General features: G+C 40.0%; 1 protein-coding gene across 11 annotated transcripts in view; it reads left to right on the top strand.

Annotated features, from left to right (window-relative positions):
* Positions 1-23,014, top strand: part of DENND4C (DENN domain containing 4C) — a gene marked incomplete at both ends in the record, with an annotated part of 121,895 nt that overhangs the window by 58,794 nt on the left and 40,087 nt on the right. For 6 of the 11 annotated variants that reach the window (XM_080709179.1, XM_080709180.1, XM_080709184.1 and 3 more), the window contains 7 exons: positions 24-152; positions 2,589-2,733; positions 2,973-3,119; positions 12,342-12,464; positions 13,527-13,652; positions 16,247-17,409; positions 22,004-22,181. In XM_080709179.1, coding sequence (XP_080565305.1) covers positions 24-152; positions 2,589-2,733; positions 2,973-3,119; positions 12,342-12,464; positions 13,527-13,652; positions 16,247-17,409; positions 22,004-22,181 — 2,011 coding nt within the window. The remainder of the gene's footprint in view (positions 1-23; positions 153-2,588; positions 2,734-2,972; positions 3,120-12,341; positions 12,465-13,526; positions 13,653-16,246; positions 17,410-22,003; positions 22,182-23,014) is intronic. The other 5 variants (XM_080709186.1, XM_080709183.1, XM_080709187.1 and 2 more) reach the window with 4 other exon arrangements.

The raw sequence follows: 23,014 nt of genomic DNA, 5'->3' as shown, positions 1-23,014 counted from the left end.
GCTTGGATGTTATTTCTTATTAGGTGTGCTACCGAGTAGTAATGCAGCTTTGTGGACTTTGGGGCCATCCTGTTTTAGCAGTGAGAGTCTTATTTGAAATGAAAACTGCTAAGATAAAGCCAAATGCTATTACTTACGGCTATTATAATAAGGTAAGTAGGACTGATATTGGGCAGTATATGATGCTCATAATACTTCTTTTAGAGGAAGTTGTGGGGCATAATTCTTTTTCCTTTTAATTGACAAAAATTATATATACTTCTAGCCAGTGTGTTGGCACACACCTGTAATCCCAGTACTTGAGAGGCTTGAGACAGGAGGATTGCAGATTTGAGATGAGCCTCAGCAACTTAGTGAGACCCTATTTTAATATAAAAAATAAAACTGGGATTGGGTGTAGCTTGGAATTAGAACACCCCTGGGTTCAATCCCCAGTACCTCACACATACACACACACAAAAAGTAGGGCCAGATATGGTAGTGCACACTTGTAATCCCAGTACTTTGGAGGCTGAGACAGGAGGATCACAGTTTGAAGACTGAAGACTGTCTCAACAAGTAGTGAGATTTTCAGCAAACTACTGAGATCCTGTTTCAAAATAAAAGTAAAATAGGGCTGGGGGTGTAACACAGAGGTAGAATGCGTATGTGTTTAATCATCAGTACAACACACACACACACACACACACACACACACACACACACACGAAAAAAAGTCTTGAGGATAAGTTGGAGGTGGAATGCCCCTCTGGGTTTAATCCCCATGAACAACAACAAAAAGTGTGTGTGTACACATATATATTTTTTTATGGTACTGGGGATCGAACCCAGGGATATTTTACCTCTGAGCTATGCCTTCAGCCCTATTTTTTATTTCTTACTTTTAAACAGGATCTCACAGAGTTGTGGAGGGCCTCGCTTAAGTAGCTTAGCCTGGCAGCAAACCTGCGATCCTCCTGGCTCAGCCTCCCAGGTACTGGGATTACAAGCGTGCACCACCTTCCCCGGCACAAAAATGTATATATTTGTGATGTGCAGCAACATTATGTTTTTCTATGTATATAGAATGGCTTAATCAATGTATTTCCATCTCATTTTTTTTGGAGAGAACACATAAAGTCTGTTCTTTTACTGATTTTCAAAATATAATACATTGATGTTAATTGTAGTCACCATGTTATACAATAGATCTCTTGAATTCATCCTAACCGGTTTTCTATCCTTTCACCAATATCTCAACACCCCTCCCCCCCACACACATACAATTCCTATTATCACCATTCTAGTCTCTGTGAGCTTTATTATTTATTTATTTATTTTTGGTGGTACTGGGGGTGGAACCCAGAGGCTTTCTACCTCCGGACTATACTCCCAGACCTTTTTTATATTTTATTTGGAAACAGGATCTCACTAAGTTGCTGAGAGCCTCACTCAGTAGCTGAGGCTGGCTTTGAACCTGTGTGATCCTCCTGTCTCAGCCTCCCAAGCGCAGGGATTACAAGCATGCGCCACCACACCCGGCAGCTTTATTTTTTATATTACACATTAAGTGAGATCATGCAGTATTTGTGTCTGGCTTATTTCACCTAACACCTAACATGACTGTATGTTCATCCATATTTAAGGCTGAATTGTGTTACCTTGTTTATACACACCACAGTTTTCTTAATCCACTGATGGACACGTAGATGGATTCCATATCGTGGCTATTGTCAGTAATGCCGCAGTGAGCACTGGCGTGCATACTCTACAGACTATTTGTTTTGTATATATATCTAGTAGTACGTTTGCTGGATCATGTAGTTGTGTTTTTAATTCACTGAGGAACATTCATATAGATCCATCCCTCCCTCGCTTGCTTCCTTTTTCCTACTGGAGGAGGTTGAACCTTTGCCTCACACATGTAGAAAGGGCTCCACCACTGTGTTAGACCCCAGCCCACACGGTGTTCCATGCTGTCTGTCCTGATGTACGTTACTACTAACAGGATGCAAGTGTTTCCTTTTCTCCACATAATCACCAACAGTTGTTATCATTCTTCTTTTCCATAGTATCCATTCTAACAGGTGTGTGGTGATATTTCACTTGCTGTGTGTGTGTGTGTGTGTGTGTGTGTGTGTGTGTGTGTGTGTGTCTTTCTTATACCCAGAATTGAACCTAGTATGGGGGTGCTGCTTTCGAACTACACTCACAGCCCTATTGCCTATTGTAAATATGTATATACACAGAGACACATATACGTGTGTGTGTGTGTGTGTGTGTGTGTGTGTGTGTGTGTGTGTGTTCTGAGAATTGAACCCAGAGACATTCTAGCTCTGAGCAACACTCCCAGCTCTATTTTATTATTTTGAAACAGGGTCTCACTAGGTTGCTGAGAGTCTCACTGCTTGCTGAGGCTCGTCTCAAACCTGCAATCCTCTTGTCTCAGCCTCCGAAATACTGGGATTACAGAGCTGTGCTGCCACACCCAGCTAACATTTGTTTGTGTGTGTGTGTGTGTGTGTGTGTGTGTGTGTGTGTGTGTATACATATATATATATGTCAAATATTACTAATGAACATTATTTTTACTTTTATTTTACCTTTAGGTAGTGTTAGAGAGTCCATGGCCTAGCAGTACCCGTAGTGGTATCTTCTTATGGACGAAGGTACGGAATGTGGTACGTGGCTTGGCACAATTTAGGCAGCCGCTTAAAAAGACTGTGCCAAAGTCACAGGTCTCCTCAATATCAGGTAATTCATATGATTGGAAAGATATTTTTTAAACCTCTCTAGACATATGAAGTTTTAATTATATAAAGTAGAAGACTCAAAATTCTGATTGATATTATCTTATAGAACTAAAGATTGTTACCTTAGTATAAAACTTTTTTCTCAGAAATTTAGAAAGTGTTCGTTTATATATGAACTGTGGATCATCCGTGTTTGCTTTCAGTGCATGAGTCATTGAGGTGCATTGTCCTTGTCTTTAGCTGCTCAGAACGCCGCAGGTGGGAGTGACGGGGACACGCTGAGCCATGGGAGCGCGGAGAGTTCTAATGATGCTACCAGTGGGGAGCACGCGGTCTTCGTCAAAGATCTAATCAGTCTTGATTCCATTGATAATCATTCTAGCACAGGTACTAAAATATGAATTTTACTAACCCTTCACTTACTATCATGTTATCTTTTCCAAAAAGGTTTATTCGCCTTAAGTTTATGTAATATAAATACTTTTAAAGTAGTATATATTCATAAGAAAAGAAATTATACTTCTGCACTCTATTTACTATTGCAGAAAATTAACTTTGGATTACTATGCATAGTACTCTTCTGTGATACTACTTTGGATTAGATTATCATTAATTTTAAAAAGATGAGGTAATTATTAGGAATTGCAAACTAATGGTCTTAAACAGTGACGCAACTTTTTTGAATCTTTTTTTCATTAAATAGGAAATATATCTTAGAATTTTGAGATTTTTTTTTTCAGTACTGGGAATGGAACCCAGGGGTATTCTACCTCCAAGCTATACCCCCAGGCCTATTTTTATTCTTTTTTTTTGAAACAGGGTCTCACTAAGTTGCAGAGGGCCTCACTAAGCTGAGGGTGGCCACGAACCTGTGATTCTCCTGTTTCAGCCTTCAAGTGCTGGGATTAAAAGCGTGTGCCACCACGCCTGTCACGAATAAGTCACACACTGTAAGAAAAGGTATTCTGTTTTCTCCAAAGGGCATTTTGTAAGTTCTGAGAAGCTACTTGTATACACGTAGCTCCAGGCATAGCCTCTGTCCTCCGAGGTTGTAAATCATTATAATGAAAGTAGCACCTTGGGCGGATATATGTGTGTTGTGCATCCTTCTTTTTGTGTTGTTATTTTTTGTTGTCGTGGTTGTTGTTATCTCAAGCCTTCCTTTGAAAAGAATTCCGAGTCTAATCCTGAGCTTCCTCTGATGAACTTGTCTCAATGACTGAAGCTTCCTTTTCTCTGCTCTTTGTTGCTCTGCTTTGCTCTGTGCTGTTTCTTGATGCTGCGTTTGTCCTTGGCTGTCATGGTGTGGGGTGCAGACAGACTTTTATGACGTGAAGCTATGGATACACGTGTGCATTAATTCTACCCTTGAATGTTAACCACTTCAGGTAATTTCCCATTTATTAGGTTAAATTTTGCTGACAAACAAGGGTGGGGGAAAGACATTTTGTATATTTCAAGTATTAGAAGTGGGAAACAATTTAAGTTTCTTAGCTTTTCTCCTTCAGATAAGGAGAAATACAGAAACTATTGAAAATATTCAGTTAATGTGGTTCATCTGTAAAATTTTGTCATATTTTAAAATATATTATGCCTTGCTATAATTCTTATTTTGAGGTTGGTTTGTAGCACGATTGTGTTAAGTAGTTAAGTATTATTAAATAATTTATTATTCTAGCTACTAAGCTGGTAATTGCTTTCTAAAACTGGTCTGCTGTACTTTTGCTAAGAACTACCTTCCATAATTACAGGAGAATATATAAATTATCAAATCAACATAAGGTTATAGGTTACAATCATATTCATAATTAACTTTCTTGTCTTTGTGTGTGTGTGTGTGTGTGTGTGTGTGTGTGTGTGTGTGTGTGTTACGAGGGATTAAACCCATGACCATTCTACCTCTGACCTACACCCCAGCCCTATATTTTATTCTTTATTTTGAAACAGGGTCTCACTAACTTGCAGAGGCTGTCTTCGAATGAAACAGTGTTTCAATAAGTTGCAGAGGCTATCTTCAAAGTTGCTATCCTCCTGTCTCAGCCTCCCAAGTACTGGGAGAACAGGCGTGCACCATCACACTCAGCTTAACTTTATTAATTTTCAATTCAGTTTGTATATTAATAAGCAAGACTTTTTTATTATAAGATTTTCATTTAACCAGGCATAGGATCATAGGTTCAAAGCCAGCCTCAACAACGTAGCAAGGCCCTCAGCAACCTGTTGAGACCCTGTTTCCACGTAAAGAAATAAAATCAGGTTGGGGGTGTAGTTTGGAGGTAGAAATCCTCTAGGCTTAATCCCCAACCCCCCAAAATAAAAAATAAAATAAAAGAAAGAAGCCTAGTGAGGTGGCGCACGCTTGTAATCTCAGCATTTGGGAGGCTGAGAGAGGAGGATCGTGGTTCACAGACAGCCTCAGCTACTACTTAGTGAGGCACTTTGCAACTCACTGAGACCGTTTCAATATAAAGAATATAAAATAGGGCTGGGGGTGTAGCTTGGAGATAGAATGCCCCTGGCTTCCATTTCCCAGTACCTCAAAATAAATAACAAAAAACCAAATAAATAAAAGAATTAAAAATAGGGTTGGGGATATAGCTCAGATGTAGAATGCTCTGGGTTTTATCCCTAGAACTGCAAAGAAAGAAAGAAAGATAGGGATTGAGGTGTAGCTCAGAGGTGGAATGCCCCTGGATTCAATCTCCAATAACACACACACACACACACACACACACACACACACACACTCCTTTTTTATTCCTCCATATTTTTAAGCTTGTTTCACTTTAAAGGCAATCTAGTCCTTTAACAAGAAAAAAGTTTCCTTTTTACTCCAGGTAATTGGTGTAAATATTCTAATAGTGGGGAAATAACCTTTGGATCCCTTTTTCATATATTTCTTTTTAACTGCTTTCTAATGAATGAATTCCAGATAGTGAATTTATAGTGATCATGTGTCTCCATAGGTGTCTAGTGATGCCATTTGATCTTTTATTTATTTATTTTTTCTTTGGTGGTACTAGGGGTAGAACCCAGAAGCTTTCTACCTCTGGGCTATACTCCCAGACCTATTTCATATTTTATTTGGAAACAGGGTCTCACTAAGTTGCTGAGAGCCTCACTAAGTAACTGAGGCTGGCTTTGAACCTGTACAATCCTCCTGTCTCCAGCCTCCCAAGCGTGGGGCCTACAAGCATGCGCCACCATGCCTGGCTGCCATTTGATATTTTGGGGTCATCTAGCCCAGATGCTGAGGTTGATCATTTTATTAAAGATTATCTTGTAGCCAGGCGTGGTGGTGCACTCTTGTAATCCCCGCGCTTGAGAGGCGGAGACAGGAGGATCGCGCAGGTTCAGTCAGCCTCGCTGGCTTAAGAGACCCTGTTTCCAAATTTAAAAAAGTATAAAATAGGTCTGGGAGTGTAGCTTAGAGGTAGAAGGGTTCCATCCCCAGTACCACCAAAAAAAAAAAAAAAAAAAAAAATTTGTAGGATCTTTCCACATGGTACCTGATGCTGAGACCCTCAGCTCCTTTTGGGCATATCTGGGGTTAACTGATTTACTCTGTTCCTAGTCTCTTGTTCATTTTGTGGCACTATATTGCCATACCAGAGTTCTGGGGGGACAGTAAAAATGCAACTGAAATTAGTCATTCTCAATAGTAGTATTTAAGGAAGAATTGAATTCTTTTGTTATATGGAAAACCCAGAGTTTAAAGCCAGGTGTGGTGGGTGGTGTACACCTGTAATCTCAGCATTTGGGAGGCTGAGACAGGAGAATTGCGGTTTGCTGACAGCCTCAGCTACTACTTAGTGAGGCCCTTTGCAACTCAGTGAGAACATGTTTCAAAATAAAGAATAAAAAATCAGGCTGGGGGTGTAGTTCAGAGGTAGAATGTCACTGGATTCCATCCCCAGTAGCAACAACAACAAAAAAAGAAAACCCAAAGTTTAGATAGCAGTGTAATAAGTTGGGGAAACGGGAAGGGGAAGGTATTGCATGCTTACTTTCATTGACATATTAGGACTGATTTCTTTAGTAACTGGTCTCAGATTTTATTTTGAATTATAGAACTTTAAAGCAAAACATTTTTAGAAACCTTATTTTGAAGTAATTTCAAACTTATAGTAAAGTTTAATTATATTCTGTATTCTGCCGTTTGTCATTTATCCTAATTTCCTTTATAGTCCCTTTTTTTTTTTTTTCCCCCTAGTACTGGGGCTTGAACCCAGGGGCATTCTACCTCCAAGCTACATTCCCCAAGAACCAACCCCTCTTTATTCTTTATTTGGAAACAGGTTCTCACTAAATTCTGGAGGGCCTCACAAAGTAGGCGAGGTTGGCTTCAAACCTGTGATCTTCCTGTCTCAGCCTCTCAAGAACTGGGATTATAAGTATGCACCATCATGCCAGGTTCTTTTGTGATACTTTAATCCCCTCTTAGTTTCCTTTAACCTGGTCCAGTTCCTCAGCCTTTCTTCCTGGGTTATATATGACCTTGACTTTTTTTTTGGCCGTACAGGGGTCTAACCTAGAGATCTCTACCACCAAGCTACATCCACATCCCCAACTTTTTTCTTTTTTATTATTTTGAGACAAGATCTTGCTAATTTGCTGAGGCTTGCCTCAAATTTGTGATCCTCCTTAGTAGCTTGGATTACAATTAGGCATTAGAATCCTGGCTGGCTTGACTTTTTTTTTTTTTTAATTGGGGATCAAACCGAAGGTCATTTTACCTTCTACATCTTACCCAGCTCTTTTTCTTTTTCTTTTTTTTATTGGCTCCCCCCCCCCCCCCAGTATGGAGTACTGGGAATTGAATCCATGGGCATTTTACCTCCAAGCTACAACCCCAGCCCTCTTTTTTTAAATTATTATTCTTTATTTTAAAACGTAGTCTCACTAAATTGTAGAGGGCCTCACTAAGTAGCTGAGGCTGGCTGTGAACCTGTCATCCTCCTCTTGTCTCAGCTTCCAAAGTACTAGGATTATAAGTGTGCACTACCATGCCTGGCTATTTTTATTTTTAAACAGGGTCTTGCTAAGTTGCTTAAGCTGGCCTCAAACCTGCAATCCGCCTTTCTTAGCCTCTCAAGGACTGGTATATAGTCACTCGCCATTGCCCCCCAGCTTGACCTTGGCTTTTTTTTTTTTTTTTTTTTTTTTTTTTGTGGTATTGGGGATGGAACCCTTCTACTCTGAGTTACATTCCCAGACCTATTTTTTATATTTTATTTGGAAACAGGGTCTCTTAAGCCAGCAAGGCTGGCTTCAATCCTGTGCTATCCTCCTGTCTCCGCCTTCCAAGTGCGGGGATTACAAGCGTGCACCACCACACCTGGCGACCTTGGCCTTTTTGAAGAATTCATTTTGGTTATTTTGTAGAATGCCCCCTCTCTTTTTGGTACTGGGGTTGAACCCAGGAGCAATTGTACCCCTGAGCTGTATTTCCAGCTCCATGTTTTGTTTTGGAAGAGGATCTCACTAGGTTGTTCAGTCTTGCTAAATTGCTAGGGCTGGCTTCAAACTTTCAATCCTCTTGTCTCTGCCTCCCAAGTGCTAGAATTACAGGTGTATACCACCACATCCAGTTTTAGAATATTCTTTAATTTGAACTTGTCTAATAATTCCTTGTGATTAGGTTAGGTTATGCATCAGTGGAGTATACATACTATATAAGTAATATTGTATCTTTTTCAGATTATCACATACTTGGGGCAAACATCTTTGTGCAGCCAAGTGTACTGGGGGTTTTTTTGCGGGTCTGGGGATGGAACCCAGAGGCATTCGACCTCCGAGCTACACCCCCTGCCCTATTTTTTATTCTTTATTTTGAAACCGGGTCTCACTGAGTTGCGGAGGGCCTCACTAAGTAGCTGAGGCTGTCCGCGAACCGCGATCCTCCAGTCTCAGCCTCCCGAATGCTGGGAGTACAAGCGTGCGCCACCACGCCCGGCTAGACCTTCTTTTAAAAAATAAAAATTGAGGGGTACTAAAGTTTGAACCCAGAGGCATTCTATCTGAGTTATACACCCAGCCCTATTTTATTTTGAAACAGAGTCTATGTTTTTGAGGTTGGGCTCCAACAAATTACCCTCCTGTCTTAGCCTTCCAAGTATTGGGATTACAGATGTGTGCCAACATGCCCCATGCCTCACCTTTTTTGTGTGTGCAGTACTAGGGAGGAACCCAGGGGCTTTTCTACCTCTGGGCTACACTCCCAGCCCTATTTTACATTTTATTTGGAAACAGGGTCTCACTAAGTTGCTGAGAGCTTCACTAAGTAGCTGAGGCTGGATTCAAACCTGTGTGATCCCCCTGTCTCAGCCTCCCAAGCGCTGGGATTACAAGCATGTGCCACCATGCCCGGCCCCACTTTTTTTTTATTGGTGCTTTGTTATCATACATATTAATGGGGTACAAGATGGTAGAGGGATACAATCCATGCACACATAACTCATTTAGCCCTTCCTCACTTTCCACTTCTTTTCTTTTCCCCTCCTTCCTTCTCATGTTCAACTTAGTGATTGATTTTGACAGTGCATTCCTGAACCAAAAATCTGTACTATGATGGTTACAAAGTGGTGATTTTACTACTGTCACATTTAGAAGCTATCAACTAGTATATGGAAGAATTTCTCTTTTTTTTTTTTTTTTTTGGTGGTACTGGGGGTGGAACCCAGAGGCTTTCTACCTCCGAGCTATACTCCCAGACCTATTTTTGAAAACAGGGTCTCACTAAGTTACCGAGCCTCACTAAGTAGCTGAGGCTGGCTTTGAACCTGTGTGATCCTCCTGTCCCAGCCTCCCAAGTGTGGGGATTACAAGCATGCGCCACCATGCCCAGCTAGAATTTCTCTTTTCTTACTTATTATCAGTATGAATTTCTATTTCACTTAATGGATCATAATCTATTATTTACCTTATTTGATCCTCAATGTTGGCGAGTAGCGGCTCCTCTGCTGGTTCTGTGTCCTTTAGACATGTTCCTGTCATGTGTATGAATGCTTCCTTTCTAGTAAAACAAAATGTTTCTGGCTCATTTTTGTACCTTCCTCAGCTCTAGGATCAGCTATTCCAGGTTCTCTTTTTTCTTTTCAGTACTAGGGATTGAGCCTAGGAGTCATCTACCTCCTTCTCATGTTCAGCTTGGACATGAGAGCTACACCCCAGGCCCCCAGCCCTATTTTTTTTAATTTTTTATTCTTTATTTTGAAACAGGGTTTCACTAAGTTGTAGAGGGCCTCACCAAGTAGGCTGGGCGTGAACCTGCAATCCTCCTGTCTCAGTCTCCCAAATACTGATACTACAAGTGTATGGAACAACTCCTGGCTCCTAGGTTCTTTTTAATGAGAAATAAATTTTGGAAGCTAATCTCTGGGCTCTAGGTATGCACCACTGCTATACCAGGGTGTTACTGCTTTTGACTTTTGGCAAATACCTAGATGATATGTGAGTGTGTTTGTGTTTTAGAAATACCTCTAATTTCAGATCAATCTCAAGATTCTTCTTTGCTTTCCCTTAGTCCATTGAAAAATAGTTGACTCTCTTCTCTAGTAATAAATGTCTCCCAACAATATCATCACATTTACTTATTTTCTCTATCTTATTACACCTATTCTCTTGTGAGAAACAAATGTACTAAGCTGTTGTGGACTCATATATTACTCCCAGGTTTAGGGCATGACTAAAAAAAATGTATTTAAAAGATACTTGTATTAATCCTCTCCAGATGCTTTCAGTGTGGCTATAATATATAAAATACAGTTTCTTTCTTTCTTTTTTTCTTTCCTCCCCCTCCCCCCTCCTCCTCTTCCTCCTTCTTGTGTGTGTTGGGGGTACTGGGAATTGAACCCAGCAAGTGTGTGTGTGTGTGTGTGTGTGTGTGTGTGTGTGTGTGTGTGCGCGCGCATTTTACTGGGAATTGAACCCAGCAATACTCAACCACTAAAATATACCCCCAGAGCCAGGTGTGGTGACACAGGCTTGTAATCCTACCATTTGGGAGGCTGAGACTGGTGGATCATGGTTGGTGGACAGCCTCAGTTTAATTAGTGAGGTCCTTTGCAACTCAGTGAAATGCTGTTTCAAAATAAAGAATAAAAGCTGGGCGTGGTGGCACACGCTTGTAATCCCCGCTCTTGGGAGGCAGAGACAGGAGGATCGCGCAGGTTTGAAGCCAGCCACGCTGGCTTAAGAGACCCTGTTTCCAAATAAAACCTATAAAATAGGTCTGGGAGTGTAGCCCGGAGGTAGACGGGCTTCCAGGAACCCCAGTACCACCAAAAAAATAAATAAATAAATAAAAATAAAAAATAATAATATAAAGAAAGAAAGAAAGAATAAAAAAATAGGGCTGGAGTGTGGCTCAGAGGTAAAATGCCCCCCCTGGGTTCCATCCCCAGTACTGCTAAATACATACATACATACATACATACATACATACATACATACAATGAAACAGTGTCTTCCTAAGTTGCTGAGGCTGGTCCCAAACCTGTGACCCTCCTCTTTCAGCCTTCCAAGTATTGGGATTACAGGTGTGTGCCACCATGCCCCTCAGTTGCCTTCATTTTGTTTCTGTTTGCTTTCAGTTTTTGGTCCCTACATTTCGTTGATATAATTATTTTTGAATATGTAGAAGATGTATCACATGTCCAAAGTAATCTAATAAACGATACATAAAAAGTTTCTTCCCTAAAAATCATTTTTTCCATCTTATTTTCCCTACCCTTTGTAGATAACTATTTTTATGTGTGTGTGGTACTAGGGGTGAAACCAGAGGTATTCTAACTTTGAGCTATACCTCCAGCCCTTTTCTTAAATTTTTATTTTGAAACAGGTTCTTACTAGGTTGCTGAAACTGTCCTCAAATCTGTTATCCTCCCGTCTCAGACTTGCAAGTGCTGGGATTATAGGCATGGGCCACCACACCTGGCTTGTAGGTAACCATTTTTATTGTTTTCTGATGTATCATTCTCACATTGTTTTTGCAAAAGTAAGCAGATATATGAGTGTTTCACTCCTTTTATTTTTTCTTACCAAAAAAAGAAAAAGAAAAAAGAATTTTATAGATATTCTCCAAAAGAGACTTTTCAAACATCTTTTCTCAGCCGGGCATGGTGGTGCACACTTGTAACCCTACTGCTTGGGAGGCTGAGACAGGAGGATCTTGCAGGTTTGAAGGCAGCCCGAGATATTTAATGAGGCTCTCAGCAACTTAATGAGACCTTGTTTCCAAATAAAATATAAAATAGGTCTGAGAGTGTAACTCAAGGTAGAAAGCCCCTGAGTTCCATCTCCTAATGTCACCAATAAACAAACAAACAAACAAACAAATAAATAAATAAAATCTTTTCTATATCTCTTTATAGAGGAGGAAATTAAGATTCGGTGCTTTCATATATGGAACAGTCTTTGGTCTTTGACATTCTTGTTTCTGCTGTTAATTTGCTTCTTATCTTTGTTTTAAAAATGTTCTGTGTGCTTATTTGTCTTCTTTTTCTCTAAGTTTAATTGGGCAGATCAGTGGGACTTTCTTTTGATGTTTTATGGATTATGAGTATACTTTTGTATTTGCATTTATAACTCTTCACTTTTTTTTAACAGGTGGTCAGTCTGACCAAGGCTATGGGTCTAAGGATGAACTTATAAAGAATGATGCAGAAATTCATGTGCCTGAAGAACAAGTTGCACGAGAATTGATAACTAAAACAAAATTGCATATAGAAGGTTAATTGCTGCATTGAACTACATTTAGAAAAACACCTGTGTTAATGAAGTTTATCTTATTTGATAATTTTAGTGGTGATTTTCGGGAATATAAGGCCTAGTTCATAAGATACTGCATATATTATTATTAATATATAGTTTCATAGTTTCTAAAGTTTAGAGTTGAACTGACCTTTAGATACTTTGTAGGTTGCCCTTAATTTTGCCAGAAATCACAATGCACTAAAGTATTTATTAGCCAGAGTTAGATGGCCACTTTATGACAAAATCAGGACCAAACATGGAGTCACCAAACCAAAAGTTCCTTTTATTTTATTTATTTATTTATTTATTTATTTATTTATTTATTTATTTATTTATTTATTTTGGTGGTACTGGGGTTTCTGGAAACCCTTCTACCTCCGGGCTACACTCCCAGACCTATTTTTTAGTTTTATTTGGAAACAGGGTCTCTTAAGCCAGCGAGGTTGGCTTGGAACCTGCGCGATCCTCCTGTCTCCACCTCCCAAGTGCGGGGATTACAAGTGTGCACCACCACGCCCGACATGTTCCTTTTATTTTAAAATGCTTTTTCACTAGAAATCCTTCAAATATAGTGGATGTATTTTATTAGTAGGTTAAAAACACTCTGTGATTTTCCTATTTTTATAGGACTTGTTGAGGTAGAACTATTTGTTGTTATCAAATTATTAGAAGTACAAAGGAAGGTTTTAGTTTATGGTAATAATTTGTTCTTCCTGTCTCTTACACAAAATGCTTTTTCTTTGGTGGTGTTACTTATTTTATGCTCCAGAGTAATGCAATGAGAAGTAGAGCTAAAGGTCACAGGCATGAATGATTTGCTCAAGGACACTCGAGTAGGCTTTCTGAGTGCTAAAGTAAAGCATTTTTATCAGTTAAAATAGTGACATATATGACATAAAGTAATATAGACACAGTAAACCAGTAGTAAAATACTTAAGTATTCACTTCCACTTGATGAAAAACAGTATAAATCTATATGAACTTCTCTTCAATCTCTGCAAAAATAGGAATGTTGACATCCAAATACTTTTTCCCCAGAGGTGTGTGATGTCCCTGATGTTGTGGCAATACCTAGTCCAGACACTCAGAGTCCTACATGGAGCAGCAGTATTGTGAAAGTTCCATCTGGTATTTTTGATATAAACTACAGGAAAAGTAGCACTGGTGAGTTTTTATATACCAGTTATTTAATACTTAGAATATACAACTAATGATATGTGGATTTCTTGATATTACATTGTTGGCTTAATTATAATGAACATATTAAAGAGCCAGATGTGAGTTTGGCTCCTATAAATGGTCTGAAGAAAAAGTTAAAATTATGTCATTTAAAGGTACAGATGGGCCAAGTACAGTGGTGTACGCTTGCAATTCCAGTACTTGGGGACTGAGATAAGAGGATACCATGGTGAAGTAGGAGGATTGCAAATTCAGGGCTAGGCTGAGCAATTTAGGGAGAACCTGTCTAAAAATAAGATAAAAAGGTCTGGGGGTGTGGCTCAGTAGAGTGCTTGCCAGGCTTCCCTGAGTTCATTCTCTAGTACTATAACCACAGGTGTATGCGCGCGCGCGCACACACACACACACACACACACACACACACACCCTGATGGGATGATAATGTAATTTTTGATAGTGAGTTAAAAAGTCAAATTTATATTAAAATTGAGAATAAAATATGCCACTAAATTCCTGGAAATACAATGAGAGCCAGTAATATTTGCAAAATCTGTTTCTGATATATTAGATATAGTTTTCCAAGCAGGTTATAAAAAGAACCTTGATACTGATTTGGAAGATTAAAAGAGGCTAGTATGAAAGACAAACCTTTTCCTTCAAAGCTGCTTATATACTTAGCAGTACTGGGGATAAAACTAGTGGCATGTTGCCACTGAGCAATATCCCCAGTTTTCTTATTTTGAAAAAGAGTCTTAAAACTTACCATATGGTGGCCTCTAACCCTGCAATCCTTCTGTCTCACCTCCCAAATGCTGGGACTACAAGCTTTTGTCTATGACCGACTTGTTTGTTGTTGTTGTTGTTTTCTTTTTTGCAATGCTGGGGATGAAATCTAGGGCCTTGTGCACTCTAGGCAAGTGCTTTGTCATTGAGCCACATTCCCCTAAGCCCTCTTGCAAGTATTTGTTTTAATCAGGTGTGTGTGTGTGTGTGTGTGTGTGTGTGTGTGTGTGTGTATAAAACCTTTTTTTTTTTTGCGGGTCTGGGGATGGAACCCAGGGGCATTCGACCTCCGAGCTTCACCCTCAGCCCTATTTTTTATTCTTTAATTTGAAACAGGGTCTCACTGAGTTGCGGAGGGCCTCACTAAGTAGCTGAGGCTGTCTGTGAACCGCAATTCTCCGATCTCAGCCTCCCAAATGCTGAGATTACAAGCGTGCGCTACCACGCCTGGCTTATATTATAACTTTTTGATGTTGTTGTTGTTGTTACTGGAAATTGAACCCAGGGACATTTTATCTCTCAGCTACACCCACAGCCCTTTTTATTTTTTGTTTTGGAAACAGGGCCTTGCTAGGTTGATGAAGCTGGTCTCCATCCTGCAATCTTCTTTTCTCAGTCTCCCACATACTGGGGAGGACAAGCATGCACCACCACACCCCACAATGAAGGAGGTATATTATTAACTCTTTTGAGGTCTATTGCTTAACTCAGAATCCTTTTTTTTTTTTTTTTTTTTTTTTTTTGCAGTATTGGGAATGGAACCCAGGAATTGTAGCATTCTACCTTGAGCTATACCCCCAGCCCTATTTTTTATTCTTTATTTGAAACAGGGTCTCACTAAGTTGAAAAGGGCCTCATTAAGTAGCTGAGGCTATCCACGAACCACGATCCTCCTGTCTTAGCCTCCCAAATGCTGGGATTACAAGTGTGCACCACCATGCCTGGCTTTCTAACAGTTAGCTTTTGATATGAATAACGGCCGGATGTGGTGGTACATGCTTGTAATCACAGTACTTGGGAGGCTGAGAAAGGAGGATTGCAAGTCCAAAGATAGCCTTGGGAACTTAGTGAGGCTCTCAGCAACCTAGTAAGACCCTGTCTCCAAAGGAGATATTTTTAAAAATCAGGCTGCAAGCCTGGGTTCCATCCCCAGACCCAGAAAAAAAAAAAAAAAATCAGGCTGTAGATGTAGCCCAGAGGTAGAATGCCTCTGGGTTCAATCCCCAGTACTAAAAAAAATAAATGAGAGAGAAAGAGAGAGGTGGGGGGAGGAATAATGGTATGCTCTACACACACACGATGAAGGCAGACAGGTTATACATTAAAATGTTAAAATGTTATTTCTAGCCGGACATGGTGACATACGCTTGTAATCCCAGTATTTAAGAGGCTGAGACAGGAGGATCGCAGGTTCGCAGCCAGCCTCAGCTACTTAGAGAGATACTTCACAACTTCGTGAAACCTTTATTTCAAAATAAATTTTATTTCAAAATAAATTTATTTTGAAACCCTGTTTCAAAATAAAGAATAACAAAATAGGGCTAGGGGTGTAGCTCAGAGGTAGAATTCCCCTTGGTCAATCCCCAGCACTGCACAAAATAAAAAAATAAAATATCTGGGAGATAGAGTTGAATAAGATTTTTAGGAGGTTACTTTTTAAAAATATCTTTTTTATACCTTTTAAATTGTCTGGATCTTTTATTGGGTGTGTTACTTTTATGGTCAGAAAAGCAGAAAACATTTTTATGTAAGTTACATTGTAAAATATTCATTTTTAATATTTTACTCCCTTTTAGGTAATACATCAACTGTTCTATTTTCTACTCAAGATACAGTTGAAGATGCAGTTTTTGGTGAAATTAATAATCCCAAGAGAAATGGTGATAGAGTAGAAAAAAGACAAAAGCATTTTCAAGAGAGAAGCTGTAGTTTTAGTTCTGAAAGTCGAGCAGGAATGTTACTGAAGAAGAGCAGTTTGGATTTGAATTCAAGTGAAATGGCCATCATGATGGGAGCTGATGCCAAGATTCTCACAGCAGCACTGACATGTCCCAAGACTTCTCCACTTCGTGTGTCAAGAACCCACAGCTTTGAGAGTATTAGCTGTCATCTAGCTGATACTAGGACTCATGTGTCTGAAAGCAGTTGGGATTCTGAGCACAGATCATCTCCTGTGCTAGAGATGCTTGAGGAAAGCCAAGAGCTCCTAGAGCCTGCGGTGGATGATAATGTAGCTAAAACAACTCTGACAAAGGTTACATGTGACAGTCTAGAAAATGATAGTAATCAGTGTAGGGACTTGAAAGCAGAATCCAAAGATCTAATGAGTAAGAGAAATAGTTTATATGGTGTTGCTAAAGCTGTTGAGAGGGAAGATGTTGAAACTGGTCTAGATCCTTTGTCTCTTTTAGCCACTGAATGTGTAGAAGAAAAACTTCCTGTTTCTGAAGATAAGATGTTTTCTCCAGTTATTGCCCGTAATCTGGCTGATGAAATTGAAAGCTATATGAACCTAAAAAGTCCTCTAGGTAGTAAATCATCTAGTATGGAATTGCATGGAGAGGGAAGCAGAGAGTCTGGCACTCCTACTGCATTCAATCACCCTTTAGAGCGGAGCTCAAGCCTACCTCTAGATCATGGCACACAAGAACAGGAAAACCCTAAAAGTGAAAAGAATTCCCCTGCTGTATCCCCATCAAAAACTTTCACTGGGCGATTTAAGCTGCAAACTCCACATCGAACTTACAAAGATCGTTCAACTTCTTTATCTGCATTGGTGCGTTCTTCACCTCATGGCTCACTAGGTTCTGTAGTAAACTCTTTGTCAGGGCTAAAATTGGACAACATACTTTCAGGGCCTAAAATAGATGTCCTAAAATCTGGTATGAAACAAGCAGCAACAGTAGCCAGTAAGATGTGGGTGGCTGTAGCATCTGCCTACAACTACTCAGATGATGAGGTAAGATTTCCCTTGTTTACTGTGTCTGATATGTGGATGCTTGGAGGGGGGGGGAGGGAGAGAGAGAGGAAAGGGGAGAGAGGGGGGGAATTAGAGATATCTGGTAACTCTGGTTTGTCTTTTTGTGGGTGTGTGATGTAGTGCTGGGGTGGAAGCCAGGAGCCTTCTACCTCCAGGCAACACTCTCAGACCTATTTTATATTTTATTTGGAAACAGGGTCTCACTAATCTGCTGAGAACCTCACTAAGTAGCTGAGGCTGGCTTCGAACCTGCATGATTCTTTTGTCTCAGCCTCCCAAATACTGGGATTATAAGCGTGTGCCACCACGCCTGGCTCTTGGTTTGTCTTTTTTTTTTTTGGTGGTACTGGGGTTCGTGGAAGCCCTTCTATCTTCGGGCTACACTCCCAGACCTATTTTTTTATATATATTTTTATTTGGAAACAGGGTCTCTTAAGCCAGCATGGCTGGCTTCGAACCTGCGTGATCCTCCTTTCTCCGCCTCCCAAGCACGGGGATTACAAGCATGCGCCACCACTCCCGGCTTGGTTTGTCATATTTTAAAACTATGCAGCCAGGTGTGATGGAGCATGCCTGTAATGCCAGAACTTGGGAGGCTGAGACTGGAGGATTACAGCCTCAGCAATTTAGTGAGGCCCCCACAACTTAGATTCTGTTTCAAAAATATATATATATAGGATTGGGGTATAGCTGGGTTCAATCCCCAGGACCACAAAACAAACAAAAACCTTTATGCATATTCTGTGTCTTAAAATAATTGCATATATATATATGTAGAAATTCACAACATAGGAATATCAGAATTGCTTTATAATTTCATAGATTAGTCTAAACTAAAACATTAAATTTCTTTGAAAACACTAATGATTAGTCTTTGAAGTGAATATTGCCATTGCATTTGCATAACATTTCACTTTTGAGTAATTTATTTTATAATTAATTAAATATTTATTTATTTTTGCAGTGCTAGGAATTGAACCAAGGGCCTTGTATTTACCACACAGGCACTCTATCACTGAGCTATATCCCTAGCCATTTTTATTTTTATTTATTTTAGTTTGAGGCAGGGGCTCTGGAAGTTGCTGATGTTGGTCTTGAACTTGTGATCCTCCTGCCTCAACCTCCCTAAAAGCTGGCATTACAAGCATGTGCCATCATGACTGCCTTCACTTTTAAAGTAATTATTACCTTAAGTATGTGAAATGGCTCTGCAACTTAATTCATAGATTTTATATTGCATGACAAAAAAAACAAGTTTTATTATTTTAGTAGTACTGGGGATTGAGCCCTGAGCCATTTTTCCTCCGAGTCACACCCAATCCTACTTTATTTTTATTTACTTATTTACTTTGCAGTACTGGGAATGGAACCCAGGGGCATTGTACCTCCAAGCTTCACCCCAGTCCTATTTTTTTTCCTTTTCTTTTTTGAAACAGGGTCTCAGCCAGATGTGGTGACTCACACTTATAATCCCAACATTTGGGAGGCTAAGACAGGAGGATCATGGTTTGTGGACAGCCTCAGCTATTTAGGCCCTTTGCAACTCAGTGAGACTCTGTTTCAAAATAAAAAATACAAAATAGGGATGAGGGTGCAGCACAGAGGTAGAATGCCCCTTGGTTCTATCCACAGTACCGTAAAAAAAAAAAAAAAAAAAAAAAAAAAAAGAAAGAAAGAAAGTAAAAAGAGGGTCTCACTGAGTTACAGAGGCCTCACTAAGTAGCTGAGACTGTCTACAAACTGTGATCCTCCAGTCTCCATCTCCCAAATGCTGGGATTACAAGTGTGCAACTTATTTATTTTATTTTAATATTTATTTATTTATATTTGCAGTACTAGGGAAGGAACCGAGGGGCATTCTACCTCTCCGCTATACCCCAGCCCTGTTTTTTATTCCTTATTATTTTGAAGCAGGGTCTCACTGAGTTGCAAAAAACCTCACTAACTAGCTGAGGCTGTTCGTGAACCATAATCCTCCTGTCTCAGCCTCCCTAGTGCTGGGATTACAAGCGTGGGCTACCACGACCATGCCACAGCTTATGTATTTATATTTGAAACATTATCCTATTAGGTTGATGAGAGTCTCACTACTTGCTGAGGCTGTCCTCAAACCTGTGGTCCTCCTGTTCAGCCTTCCAAGTACTGGGGTTACAGGCATGTGCCACCATGCACAGCTTTTGATTTAGGTCTTTTAAAAATCATTGTAGGCCGGGCATGGTGGCGCACGTTTGTAATCCTCGTGCTTGGGAGGCAGAGACAGGAGGATTGCTCTGGTTTGAAGCCAGCCTCAGTGGCTTAAGAGACCCTGTTTCCAAATAAAAAATATGAAATAGGTCTGGGAGTGTAGCCTGGAGGTAGAAGGGTTTCCAGGAACCCCAATCACACACACACACACACACACACACACACACACACACACACACACACACTTCATTGTAAACTGGGCGTGTTTGTGCATGCTTGTAATCCCAGTATTTGGGAGGCTGAGACAGGAGAATCACAGTTCATGGACAGCCTCAGCTACTTAGTGAGGCCTCTTTGCAACTCAGTGAGACCCTCTTTCCAAATAAAGAAAAAATAGGGTTGAGGGTATAGTTCCGAGGTAGAATGAGTGAATGAATGAATAAAAAATGAATGGAAAAGTCAGATGGGTGTGGTGGTGCATACCTGTAATCCCAGTACTTGGAAGACTGAAAAAGAAGGATCAAATTCAAGGACAGCCTCAGCAACTTAGTGAGGTTGTCATCAACATTTCATCTTTAGAAACAGGGACATGTACACTGGGCCTGGTGGCACATGCTTGTAATCCCAGTACTTGGAAGGCTGAGGCAGAAGGATCCTAAGTTTTAAAACAGCTTCAGCAAGTAATAAGACTCTAATCAAACTATTAAGACCCCGTTTTAAAATAAAAATAACATAGGGCTGGGGGTGTAGCTTGGAGGTAGAATGCTCCTGGTTCAATCTCCAGTACAGGAAGAAAAAAAAAAAAAAATAGGAAGCCAGGCGTGGTGGCGCACGCTTGTAATCCCCGCGCTTGGGAGGCTGAAACAGGAGGATCCCACAGGTTCAAAGCCAGCCTCAGCTACTTAGTGAGGCTCTCAGCAACTTAGTGAGACCCTGTTTCCAAATAAAATATAAATGGGCCTGGGGAGTATAGCCTGGAGGTAAAAAGCCTCTGGGTTCCACCCTCAGTACCACCAAAAAAAAAAAAGGGGATATGTATAAAAAGAGCTCCAAAGAATCATCAGTACAAATTAAGATTTAAAGCATTTTGAATGTTGAAGCAATAGGGAATTTATTAATTACATAATAGTTTATCAGTCAAATGGATTTGTTTACGGGAGTTTAAATAATGTAGAAGAAAATAAGATAGATGAAGTCGGGTGTGGTGGCACACGCTTGTAATCCCAGCATTTGGGCGGCTGAGACAGGAGGATCGCAGTTTGTGGACAGCCTCAGCTACTTAGTGAGGCCCCCCCGCAACTCAGTGAGACCTGGTTTCAAAAAATAAAGAATAAAAAATAGGGCAGGGGGTGTAGCTTGGAGGTCGAATGCCTCTGGTTTCCATCCCCAGACCCACAAAAATAAATAAATAAATAAAAATAAGGTAGATGAAAATTTGACATTAAATTACATGAGAAAGACTGGACATGGTGGCATACACCTATAATCTCAGCACTTAGGAAGCTGAGACAGAAGGATCACAGTTTTGAAGCCAGCCTCAGCACTTAAGAAGACCTTGTTTCCAAATAAAAATAAAATAGGGCTGAGAGTATAGATAGAATGCCTCTAGGTTCAATCTCCAGCACCACAAAAGGAGAGAGAGAGACAGAGAGACAGACAGAGAGAGAGAGGAGGGAGAGAGAAATATTACATGAGAAAAATAAAAGCAATATCTTAATTTTTAAGCCGGGCGTGGTGGCGCATGCTTGTAATCCCCGCGCTTGGGAGACTGAGACAGGAAGATCTCACAGGTTCGAAGCCAGCCTCAGCTACTTAGTGAGGCTCTCAGCAACTTAGACCCTGTTTTCAAATAAAATATAAAAAAATGGGTCTGGGAATATAGGCCAGAGGTAGATAGCCTCTGGGTTCCACCTCCAGTAACTAACACACACACACACACACACACACACACCAAAAAAAATCCTAATTTTTAAAAATTGATTATATGATTATGTATGCATATTTAAAATGAGTAGAAGGATGTACATCAAGAATTTATATGTTTTACGTTATTATAAGTGTTTCCCTTCTGTTTTTTCCTGTTTTTTCCTGTTTGTATTTAACTTTTTTTTTTTTTTTTTTAGTAGTACTGGGGATTGAACCCAGGGGCATTCTACCTCTGAGATATACCCCCAGCCCTTATTAATTTTTTATTTTAAAATAGGGTCTCAAGTTACCAAGGCTGGCCTCAAACCTGTGATACTCCTGTCTCAGCCTCCTAAATAACTGGGATTGCAGGTGTGTGCCACCACCCTTAGCTAAGGTTAATTTGTATTAAGGGTGGAGTGAATATATTTCTTTTGCAAAGGTATTATTTATGTATACGAGGTTTTATTCTTTTTGATTAAAGGAGGAAACTAATAGAGATTACAGCTTCCCAGCTGGCCTGGAAGACCATATTTTGGGGGAGAATGTATTGCATAATACAAGTATCTCAGAGTCGGTCCCCAGTGAACTCACCCAGAGCAATACAAGCCTCGGCAGTAGTAGCAGCAGTGGAGATGTCGGAAAACTGCATTATTCCCCAGGTATGTGGAAGAATTGTCCTTTCTTCATTTAGTCTTTGCTTGTTTCTATTTTATTATTTACTTGCCATACTGAAGACTAAACCTAGGACCTCATACAGGCTAGGCAAGTACTCTACCGCTGAACTACATTCCCAACCCTACTTGTTTCAGTTTAAATGCCGATAACTCTCCACCTCCATAAGTCTCACTTGTTGAAATGATCTGATAGATTTTTAGTAATTGCCACACCTTATTTTTATTCTGATTTTGTATTAACTACAAGCACTACAGTTACCTATTTTGTTTAACTTTAGTTGTATTAGTTGATTCTAGAACTAGTTCTCAAACTTTAGCATGCATCAGAATCATCTAGGGAATTTGTTTTTAAATATATTTAAGAAAGCCAGGTAGTGGTGCATGCTTGTAATCCTAGTATTTAGGAAGCTGAGACAGTAGGATCACAGATTTGCAGCCAGCCTCAGCTATTTAGTGAGGCTCTTAACAACTTTGTGAGGCCCTGTTTCAAAAATAAAAATAAAATAGGACTAGAGACGTAGGTCAGAAGTAAAATGCCCCTGGGTTCAATTTCCAGTAACACAGAGAGAGGGGGGAAGGGGGAGGGGAGAGGGAGAGAGAGAGAGAGAGAGAGAGAGAGAGAGAGAGAGAGAGAGAGACTGACTCAATTCAAGGGTCTCTTCTAGAAAAGTTAGTTGCAAACATACCTATACGTGTGTGTGTGTGTGTGTGTGTGTGTGTGTGTGTGTGTGTGTGTGTCTAAGCTTTAGGTTAAAACTTCTGAGGCTGAATTTGTAAGATGTGGCTTCAGGAATGAGTGTATTTGACTAGTTCTCTGG

This window comes from Muscardinus avellanarius (assembly GCF_963383645.1).
Source record: "Muscardinus avellanarius genome assembly, chromosome: 13".
In the NCBI taxonomy this organism is placed as follows: Eukaryota; Metazoa; Chordata; class Mammalia; order Rodentia; family Gliridae; genus Muscardinus; species Muscardinus avellanarius.
This window is presented reverse-complemented; position numbering and strand designations above follow the sequence as displayed.